At 39.8% G+C, this 11,922-nt stretch overlaps 2 protein-coding genes across 2 annotated transcripts; one reads left to right on the forward strand and one right to left on the reverse strand.

Annotated features, from left to right (window-relative positions):
- Window positions 1–1,721: 1,721 nt before the first annotated feature.
- On the forward strand, window positions 1,722–2,660 carry LOC118647334. Its single transcript, XM_036292065.1, has 2 exons — window positions 1,722–1,958; window positions 2,039–2,660. The coding sequence occupies exons 1-2, from the start codon at window positions 1,912–1,914 to the stop codon at window positions 2,622–2,624; spliced, it is 633 nt and encodes a 210-aa protein (XP_036147958.1). The 5' UTR covers window positions 1,722–1,911; the 3' UTR covers window positions 2,625–2,660.
- Window positions 2,661–2,975: 315 nt separating this feature from the next.
- On the reverse strand, window positions 2,976–4,175 carry LOC118647460. Its single transcript, XM_036292479.1, has one exon. The coding sequence runs from the start codon at window positions 4,173–4,175 to the stop codon at window positions 2,976–2,978; it is 1,200 nt and encodes a 399-aa protein (XP_036148372.1).
- Between the last annotated feature and the right edge of the window lie 7,747 nt (window positions 4,176–11,922).

The following is an 11,922-nucleotide window of genomic DNA, read 5'->3' on the forward strand; positions in this document are numbered from 1 at the left end:
GCGACTCGTCCATCGTCGGGCGTTCGCCTGCGCCTGCGTCTCAATAATACATAAACATTGTGTTTACTGTACCGATGTCTGTCATGGCTTTTCTAAAGCGAGTCCTATCCGTCCCAAAAGCTCATATAGCTTTTGGGACAGATAGGAAGAGCTCCAATTTATCGATGGATGCTGCTCATGTCAGTGGGGACGAAGACTGCGGTGCGGCTAGTCGTGGACGCTTAAAGAAAATGCTTAGTGTTAAACATGTCAAAGGTAAGACTGAAAGTCCTTCTGTTAAGAGTGAGTAGAGGTAATAGGCGGGTTCTGAGCCAGACAATGGGGATGACGTCACTAGGGGGAAGGAGAGGGGGAAGGGTATGTTTTCGAAGATCCTTTGGATCCGCCGCCTCGCAGGTGTCAGATAAGGGAAGGAGTTTCATAATATCTTATATATATATATTTATTTATTTTGTAAATTTAATCTTTTTTATTACTGTGAATATTGATATTTCCGGTTCCCAAAAACATTTAATACGTAGTCATTTTATTCGAAGATATGTAAGTACACTGCCGGACAATGATTCGGCCCATTCCCTAGCGAGTTTATCTAGGACTTGTCCTATATAAATTTTGCTAGGATGGAATGGGTTGAATCATTGTCCGGCAGTGTACACAGATTTTCTTCGACTCGAAACTTTATCGTCACGTCGATATTAAATTTTATTGCATTCGGATACTTTTGCCGACGTGCTCGACGGAAAAGCCTACAGTTGCGTTTGATATTACCCCAAAATAAAAATTTTTCGATACAATTGAACACGTTTTCATATGTCGAAGCCCATAGGCTTATTAGTTGTAAACAAGTATCATGGATATATATATATGGCGAGACTCTTAGAGTAACTCTTAGACCAAAAAGATCAAGCGTTCGAGATCGCAGCTCAATCGTCGAAGTTTTTCTGAAAGTGAAACCTACACAAATTTTTAAAAGTGTGTTAAGTTAAGTGAACGTTAGAGTTTTCTACAAATGGCTAATATCCACGAAATAGAAATTATCGACATCGCAGATGACGACAGCGATATTGAAATTTTAAATATTGAAGATAACGACGGCAACAATATAAATAGACATAGAAATGTTGTAGATATGTTCCACCAAATGAACGATGAAGATGCTTTAGGCATCGTGGATGAATTTCATGAAAATGCATTGGATGCTATCAATTTTGAACACATCATGGATGAAGATGAAGAGAGTATGCTGTCCGACGACAGCCAATATATAAGCGACTGTGACGATTTCCGTGAAACTATTGCAGAAAAACATTTAATGCCTGAAGAAGTGCGTGCAATAACTGGACAAAAAAAACATTGCGCGATTTATTTTTTTTACACCACGGGCGGCACGTATTCGGCATGTGCCGAATGCATTATGCGAATCGCGGATACGGATTTCAACATGATGACTGCTTTTCGCAAGCATATGACGGATACGTTTGATATGCTGGACGGTAAATATTGCTCAAATTGCCGACAGCCTATGTTTGTTATAATTCCGTACGACATGTGCCCAGTTTGTGCACAATAAAAATACAAATAAATAAATAAAAAAAAAGTTTATCTTAAAAATAAAAAAAAGTTTATCTAAAGTCACAGTCGCAGTTTGCAACCACACACACACACTTACACACACACACACACACACACACACACACACACACACACACACACACACACACACACACACACACACACACACAACCATAGTCACAACCATAGCCATTAAAACATGTGGAGGGGTATTGCATATAAGAAGAAGAGTTCCAGCATCATCGCCACATCAGTCGCTCGTTACAAGACGGATAGCAAAGGTTCTCGGCAACATTACCGCTCGGACAACTGGGGAAAGACTCTCAAAAAACGTACGAGATGAACTATTACGTTCCGATCCAGCAAAATGAAGCGTGCAATAAACCGTAAGTATTTATAACTTTTAAATTCTTTTTTCATATTTATTTTACATTTTTTTATAACTCGCTATATATTCTTTTTACAGAACATTATCGCAGCTGCGCTATACTCCACATATCTTGGGGAGGAGATTTGCCTTGACTACCACAGCCTACAAATACTTGGACATCGGAATCAGTGTGGGGTCCATGTCATATGTGGAGATGATTCTTGGCAACAACAAGGGCAGCCAAATAATTTTACCATATACAACATGGAAAGCATTCATCGAGAGACGTGCGGACATTGAACGACTCGTGCGGTCAACTTTGCCATCTTCAAGACTTGTAATTTGCGATTTAGTAATAGAAATAGTAAAAATACGTGATGAGAATATTGTAAAATTAACGCTGCTTAATACCAGTTTATATATGAAACCGTTAACGATATTATTTTTATATGAACTCGAACACTGTGCTGAGTATGTATATAACCAGTTGCATCAAAAAACATATAGTGTAAGCGATAAGTATAAGCATTTTGTAAGTCTTTTACGCCAAAATTATATTACTACTAAGCACGATGCTGTAAAGCTATTAAATGAAAGATATGATAAAACTTGTATCATAGATTGCGAACTGATGACCTATGGCGTGAATAATATTTTATATGATGCTTTGTGTAATAATTAAATGAATATGTATTTGTGTGAAAATTTAAAAAATTTATATGATACACCTTCTTTAATAAATATGTATTGGTGTGAAAATTAAAAAAAACATTTTTATAATTATTTTTCCGACCTACCTACCTATTATACCAAAATAAAAATTATGTTAACTAATAAAATGGAAAATAGGAAATATGGAGGATAAAATAAAATACAAAATTTATATATATTTTTTTATTGTTAGACCAATTAAATATATTTTTTTAATACATTTGTAAAGCACAATTGTTTACATGGTTCTGATAACGTAAGACATGCATAATATCCATTTTGTTTAGAGATTCATTGTCTTCTGGCGTCGTCACTTTGTTGTTTATGTAATTTTGCGCACAACATTGGTCAACGGGTTGTACTGAACCACTCGATCGTGTATGATGAGACAGTACGCGGTGGTACTCGCAGGCACGTTCTCTTTGCATTCAAACTCTAAGCGCACGTCCACGGTTGCGCTCTTTATCGATTCATTTTGTCGAGAGCAATCGATAATCACAAACGGACCTTTATGTCGAAAATTTGTGACAGTTTGATTCGGCTCGAGATAATTGTATCCATAATAATTTTTACAAAAACGTGTGTACGTGTCGTAGAGAATTGCCCATCTGTTTCTATCGAAATCCAGATTCATATCATCGTACGGATAACATTCTGAGTTTAGATACAGTTTTACGTTCATTAGTTTGCAATGATCGAATCGGCTCGCGTCATCGAGCATAACATTCTTCCGACCAGCCTGCAGAGCGAAGATGACGTAACGCGGCTTCTCGAGCTGAGTAGCGGTCTTGATGGCCCACGAATGTTTAGTTGTGCGTTGTAATAGCGGAAACTCGTACAGATCCCACGAACGAAAAGCCATGCTGAGGTATCGCCCGCTTTCTAGAGCGCGCAGCATCGACAGTTTATTTACCTCGTTCAGCAGCACGTGTGGCATTCGCCACTGTACTTTGAATAATTCAATTTCAGGTTCTCTCGCCGGATCGCCAACTAGACAATTATTATCGTTGCGCGAGCGTATCAAGATCAACTCATGACGGGCGTTAATCACCACGCGTCTATAATCTTCGCAAAATCCTAGTAGCATATTGAGCGGTACGCAAAAATTAAAGTATCCATTCGGAGAATTCCACGGCTCCCAACCAGCGTTATTTGCAATCATAATTCTGTCGGATGACATAGTAATATAATTCTTGAGCGCGCTGGTTATTCCAACGTTTCTGTTGCGATCAATCTCCACACCGTTGAGTTCATATCGAATCTCATCAAACATGAACGCGACGCAATTATTCCCCAATGTCACATCAGATCCCGCAACCGGTTTTTTTATCGTAAGTTTTCCCTCGATGTATAGAAAACTTTCGGACGGTAACGTGTATAAATCTTGCTGTTGTATAGGTATTCTTATCTCATCGCTGTATTCGAATGTTGTGTTGGCGAACGGATTGTACGTGTGATTTTCAATCTTAACGATACGATCGTCAAAGATCGGCTCATCCTCGATGTTTAAGATGTTAGTCATTGTCGCACAGCGTATCCCAAAGATTGTAGAAATGCAACGTTGGACGCGGTAAGTTTCTTTTTCGCGATGCAACCGTTTTTTCTTGGTGGTTGAAATTTACTACTAAATGTCAGGTTTGTAAATGTTGGTTTTGTAAATGTTGTGTTATCTCTCACGTGTCCATTCAATATGAGCATCTCATACACATGCGTTATCGTCGTAGTCGTCGTACGTGCAATCTGACGGTAATTTCTTCACCTCGAAAATCAAGCAATCGTCCGTGCTGGTCGACGACGCGTATCATCAAATCTGAAATGCTCCGTGCGGTGATCGGTAGATAAATGATCTGCGACGGTGTTTCCGAGATCTTATATCCTGGCGCAACGTTCGGAGAAAATTCGTGTATCGTATGCACGCGCTTATCGTTACTGTATGCGCTTGAAGTCACGTTACACTCTACGCGGATAATATTTACATTGATAATGTTAATCGGTAAGTCCGATTTGTACCATTTATGCGGCGGTAATATACGATCTAAAGAAAATCCTAGCAACGATCCAATGTTGTTGGGCTTGCTAAAATTTATTCTGTAAGCGCACTTTATCTCGCTTCTCATCGTATTGTTATTAGCGCGGAGCACTATCGGAAAATCATCATTTTCATCGTCACCGTCGTTATCATGTTTTTTTTTATCATCATCGTTAATCGCATGTTGCCGACGTTTCAGTGGAATTGTACGTTTCAAAAATTTATTTATAGCCTGTAGTTCATACGATCCCTCGGGAATCGTAATTTCCACATCATCTTCGTCAAAGTAAAATTTATTATTCGAAGCATTTACGTTGGGAATTGTGTTGTAAGTCTCAAAATTCATGAGACCGAGCTCATAATCGTCATCGCTCAAATCTATGGCGGGAAAATAGGTTGTAGCGAGGACGTTGCTCTTTCCGGTGAGCGTAAGTATTAGCGACATGATTGAAAAACCGTCCAACGAATACTGAGTTAAATAGCACGTTGTCAAGCTTTAAATTCATACGCATCAACCGTTCGAAGAAACTGTAGACACAGTTGTCCACAAATACTTTGATTGTAGGTTTGATAGGACGTTCGATTGTACTCTATCTTTGTCACATCGTTTCCGAAATATCGTACAAGTTCTTTAGGTGGGCGAAGGTTGCCAAAACTATCGAAATATATCACGTGATTGTTCCTCTTTGCATAGGCTACCCAATGAGTACCGGGACCCGTTACATCATCCAAATTTACGATACCGCTCTCGTTTTGACACGGGCTGCTTATCGGTAATGCGTTACGCATGAAAACTCCTCTAAAGTATGGAATACGCATACGAATAGCCAGTTGCTGCAGTTGTACATTCGTCATTGCACCCGCGGGCATTTTTAACGCTTTTTCGATGTTTTTTTTTTTTTTTCTTTCGATGTTACACCTTTTCCAGATTTGTATGGAGCGAGGTACAGCCCCCGTCCATCTGTGTACGGACCAAGATACAGTCCGCGACCTTCCATCGCGCGATTGTGACGCTGCAGCTCCTCGAGTTGTCGTCGCGCGACTTTGCTGTCGTTCACCGCTTTCGCCACGCCAGCCGCTCCACCAATCATGGATCCGAGCGCACCCAATATCGGTAGAATCGGTAACATACCGCCTCGTTTCACCGTAGGAAGTACTCGTTTCTTTTTTGTTGTCTTTTTCTTCATCGACGTCTTCTTCATGCCCATACCAATCTTTGTTTTAGCTTTCATAGCTGCCCAAACGGCAGCAGCAGCAGCTTTCTCTTTCAAAGTTGAATCTCTAGCAATTACACGTTCTAACGCTTTCGTGGCGAGTACCTTGTCCGCCACGTGTCGTTTAGCGAGATTGTTGTTTTGAGAATAAGCAATATCGTGTTCACGACACGCTGCGTCCAGTGGATTTATACCCTGATCACCTCTGGCTAATCGCTTTTCCAAGTGCGTTCCTGGGCCGCAAAACTGATATCCAGGGATATGTAGCTCAAAAGGAAGCGCGTTTATCACGTGATTTAATAAACCACAACCCGTCGGCATTCGCTACAATTCTTTATCAACGGTGCGGGACCGTCGATGTGCGTTCTTTGCCACGGTTGATTGTAATGCTCGTTGCAGCGGCGATAGCTTTGAACTTCAGAATCCGCTTTTATATGTTTTGGAAGTTTATGCCATACGTGATCGAGGTAGTTACCACACACTTGTAACAAAACAGGTTTCGATATAAATTGCAACTGAGCGATGCTTAAATTAAGAATATCGGAGGGATGTGATAACAGCACGAACATCTTTGCTACTGAACGATTCGCGGTTTTGCACGCATATAAATAGGCGTTCGATCTTACCCTTTTATCTAGTAGAAAAATGAAGTTCGTACGACAACCGCTGGCGATACGCGTTACAAATTATGATGACAGGTTGTCACTAATGGGAGATAGCGGTGGGAAACGTAAGCATGGCGAAATGCTACCGAGTACTATACGTGCGATTATTTGCGGACCCTCGAATTGTGGTAAAACCAACGTTATCATAAGCTTGTTGGAAAGTCCGCACGGCGTACGTTTCGAAAACGTGTACGTGTACTCGAAATCGTTGCAACAGCCGAAATATCGATATTTGGAGAGTTTGTTAACACCAATCGATGAAATCGGTTACTTTACATTCTCTAATAATAGTGATGTCATTCCTCCAAGCGAGGCGCGTCCAAACTCAATCTTCGTGTTTGATGACGTAGCGTGCGACAAGCAAGATACGATAAGAGAATACTTTGCGATGGGCAGACATTCAAATGTCGACTGCTTTTATCTCTGTCAGACGTATGCTAGAATACCTAAACATCTTATACGTGACAACGCAAACCTACTGATCCTGTTCAAACAGGATAATACGAACTTAAAGCATGTATACAACGATCACGTGAATACCGATATGACGTACGATGATTTTTATACATTGTGCCGCGATTGTTGGCAGCATGATTATGGATTTCTAGTGATAGACAAGGACAGTGAACTTGCTAACGGGCGATACAGAAGAGGATTTAACGAGTTCGCGGTACCACGAAGCGGTTAGTTGTTATCGATACGTTAACGTTGGACAAACATCAACATGGCTGGGAACAAAGATATACACGAGCGTGAAAAAATTGTAAGGGAAATTGAGAAAACGAGTGAATCGATTCGAAAAAAACATCGTGCCTTAAAGACCGGTAGGATCGAGGAGGATATCGCGGCTAAGAGGCACTTTGAGCCTCTCATTAAGCCGCTGCAAAAGATCATTGACAATTCTAGTACACACACAATAAAAGACGAACCGCGTGATGATGATGATGATGTAAGCGTTGAAACATCGTTCGCTCAGAAAGATACGATACAGAGTAAGATAAAGAGGAAACGAAAAAACACTTCGATGGATCACACCTTAAACGAATCGTACAAACTTATGCGGCATACATTAAACGACGCGGTAGATTTACCATCGATACAGCAAGAGCAGCAGCAGCATATGTCAAACGATGCAATGGATTTGCTCACAATAGCATCCACGCCGCGTACGGTAACTGCAAACCCAACGATACCCAGATTGCTTGAAAACGATGATGTTTTCGAAACTGTGGACGATTCATTTGCGGTGACCGTTCGAAATCACATGCAAACGTTGGAGGGTCGAAAAGCGCTGTTACAGCACTTTGGTCCGCTAAGTCGAGAGTACATCGGAGATTTTCTCAGCGGTCGTGGTGAAAAAGAGAAAATTATAGATATCGTGTACGGTGTTTATCTGGGCAAGAATGGAATGATGCTTGGTAGTAAAAAGTTTGACGTGGACGGTGAAGATAACATAATTATCGATGGCATGCGCTACGTTGGCACACCTGGTCTTTACGAGCTAATCTTTAAGAGATATCCCGATGATTCTCTTTACACGGAAAATGATAAACGAAAGTATAAAAACATATTGCTGGCTACAAACGCACATAAACGCAATCACATTGCACACGGTCGATTATTGAGCAACAAGGGATACAAGTATAAATATGTAATTTCACCGTTATTAAAAAAAGAATTTACGGTTGGAAAAGGATTACCTAACGCTATGACATTAAATGATAACGCGATCGATTACCAGCACTGGGATGATCCTAACGAGCTAGTGGATCGCATACGATTGCTCGAAGCTTCGCGTCAAGCTGGTCACAACGCACACGACAACGAGATGTTGTCTATCATCGAGGAACTTCGCGAGGCTGGTCTTATTATAAATTAACGTAGAGAACGTTGAAACGAATCAGTTGATCGCCGTCATCTCATATCGAAAAATGCCGATCGACAAATTTGGACTATTCAAACTGAGAAACGACACCGACGATTCGTATCATCATTGGAGCGGTATAGTGAGAAATTATGTGCGTGAAAACGCTCTGTGTTGCGTTGTAACAGACTTTGACGCGAGATTGCGCAAGATTCGCCGTCTAGCGCAGCCTGAAATTAATACCGACGCTGCCAACAAACTATACGTGGATCAGTATATTAAAACCTTGATAAACCACCAAAAAGAATCAGACGAGAGGTTGACTTCACTTGAGAAGGACGTGCGAGCGTTGCAGATTGCGATAAACGAACTTCAACATACGATTATAAAAGCTGAGTCAGAAACAACAACGAACAGCAATGAGCGGCAATGAACGACGAAGAGACGGTTACGAACGTCTAACGAATAATTTCGAAAAATTTCTGAATCAACAACAAACGGTTCAGGAGCGATTGTCAGGTAGTTACCAAACGATACAAGATCGCTATCGAACGACTCAAGAACGATTATCGGATAGCTACAAAACAGTTGTAAATCAGGCTAGAAATGGCTATGAACGACTAACTAATCGTTCAATACCTGAAGACAAAGAATGGCTTTTGAAGGACGACAGAAAGAAATAATAAACAAACAACAACAGTAACAAACGACAAAGAACGATAATATAAACGACAACGAACATCAATACAGACGTTAACGAACGACAACGAACATCAATACGGACGGTAACGAACAACAAAGAACGTAAAAGAACGTGAAAGAACGTGAAACGAACGTGAAAGAACGTGAAACAAACGTAAAAGAACGTAAAACGAACGTAAAAGAACATGAAAGAACGTGAAACGAACGTAAAAGAACGTAAAAGAACGTAAAAGAACGTGAAAGAACGTGAAACGAACGTGAAAGAACGTGAAACAAATGTAAAAGAACGTAAAACGAACGTAAAAGAACATGAAAGAACGTGAAACGAACGTAAAAGAACGTAAAAGAACGTAAAAGAACGTGAAAGAACGTGAAACGAACGTGAAAGAACGTGAAACAAACGTAAAAGAACGTAAAACGAACATAAAAGAACGTGAAAGAACGTGAAACGAACGTGAAAGAACGTGAAACAAACGTAAAAGAACGTAAAACGAACGTAAAAGAACATGAAAGAACGTGAAACAAACGTAAAAGAACGTAAAAGAACATAAAAGAACGTGAAAGAACGTGAAACGAACGTGAAAGAACGTGAAACAAACGTAAAAGAACGTAAAACGAACGTAAAAGAACATGAAAGAACGTGAAACAAACGTAAAAGAACGTAAAAGAACGTAAAAGAACGTGAAAGAACGTGAAACGAACGTGAAAGAACGTGAAACAAACGTAAAAGAACGTAAAAGAACGTGAAAGAACGTGAAACAAACGTTAAACGAACGTGAAACAAACATGAGATCATTAAAATCCGATCGACATGTTAGTTCTGAGAGGTTGCGACTCGTCGAGGAACTGCACGCTCCTGCAAGAAGAAATTTTCCACGAAGACGTGTTATAGTTCGAGGATACGACGACTTGTGGCAAGCAGATATCGTCGAGATGCATCCGTATTCGCGTTTCAACAAAGGCTATCACTATATACTCACTGTCATCGATGTGTTGAGCAAGTATGCGTGGGCTATACCGCTCAAGAGCAAGGGTGGAAGTGAGACGGCTAACGCTATTGCTGAGATAATGCGAGAGAGCAGTAGACATCCGAAAAACTTGCAAACCGATATGGGGAAGGAGTTTTACAACGCCGACGTGCAGAAACTCTTGAAAAAACATGATATCAATCATTATTCTACGTACTCTATAATGAAGGCGTCGGTCGTTGAGCGGTTTAACCGCACGCTGAAGAACGATATGTGGAAGCAATTTACACTCTACGGCAATTACAAGTGGATTGACCTGTTACCACGTCTCGTGTTGAATTACAATACTCGAAAGCATCGAACTATCGGTATGCGACCCATCGACGTAACCCCCGCTGTGGCTAAAAGACTCTTGACTACAGTATACAGCACTATAAAGATCGCGGGTCCAGCGAGATTTAAAATGGGCGATTCAGTACGCGTGAGCAAGTACAAGACGATTTTTGAGAAGGGTTACACGCCAAATTGGACAACCGAGGTGTTTAAGATTATTAAAGTGCAACATACTAATCCCGTAACCTATCTACTCGAGGATTATCGTGGAAAATCTATAGCTGGAGCGTTCTATGAGCACGAGTTGCATCGTGCGACTCATCCTGATGTATTTCTTGTGGAGAAAATATTGCGCAGGAAGGGTGACGAGGTCTACGTAAAGTGGTTAGGATTCGATGGATCGCATAATTCATGGATACACAAAGACAATGTCATTTAATTCATGCAATTTTTTTATTATACTCATATAAAAATACAATGTAGCTATATAAAAATAAATGTTTGTGACACATAATAATAAAAAACATCTTTATTATCCTTCCATCATCCTTAATATGTAATACATGTAAAAAATCTTATTTCATATAAGTTTAGATATATAAAATACGTGTGAAATATGAAATACATGAAACGCCGAAATATAAAATACAAAATAAGTGTAAAACGTATTATATATATATATATATATATATATATATATATATATATAACACAAAATGAAAAATTATAAAATACATGTAAAATGTAAAATACATAAAACGCAAAGTATAAAATACTTGAATCGCAAAATGTAAAATTAATAAATATATGTAAAATGTAAAATACATTATATAAAATGTAAAATACGTGTACAATACAATATATATATATATATATATATATATATATATATATATATATATATTATAGGGGTATCCGCCAATGTCCCAACGGTAACGTTTCGGTTGAATCTGGTATTAGATATCGTTTATTGTCGTACGGACTTAGAGCGATTTTCTTTTCGGATACCGTGTATACTTCGTGCAACTTGGATCGTATACATGACTGGCGACGTGTCAGTTCGATTTCGTTGTGGAGACAGCGCGTGTAATCGTCAAATGTTATAGTTCGCGCGACGACGCTGCTCTTGACACCTTTAGCCTTTTTAGTATCCTTTTTCCCATCCACCTTCAACGCGTACATCTTTGCCCTAAGTCCAACGAACTCTGTCATGATGGCACCATTGTTCTCGTCTTTCATTAAACCTGGTACTTTTTTATTCTCGAGAGGCATACCGTACGCGTTGTCGATCGGATAATCGCTCGTGTCGAATCTGGCAATATCGCGCCTCATGTTTTCATAAATATTCTCACACTCGACGTGGTATACGAGACTGTCGGTGTCGGTGTACATAACTCTACATTTGTCGCGATACAGCGGTAACATGTACTCGTGGTGAAATTCGTACAAGCAGATTTTTGATATGTCGAGTATACACATCCCTACGTAGATCGG

Source organism: Monomorium pharaonis, chromosome 9, assembly GCF_013373865.1.
Source record: "Monomorium pharaonis isolate MP-MQ-018 chromosome 9, ASM1337386v2, whole genome shotgun sequence".
Classification (NCBI taxonomy): Eukaryota; Metazoa; Arthropoda; class Insecta; order Hymenoptera; family Formicidae; genus Monomorium; species Monomorium pharaonis.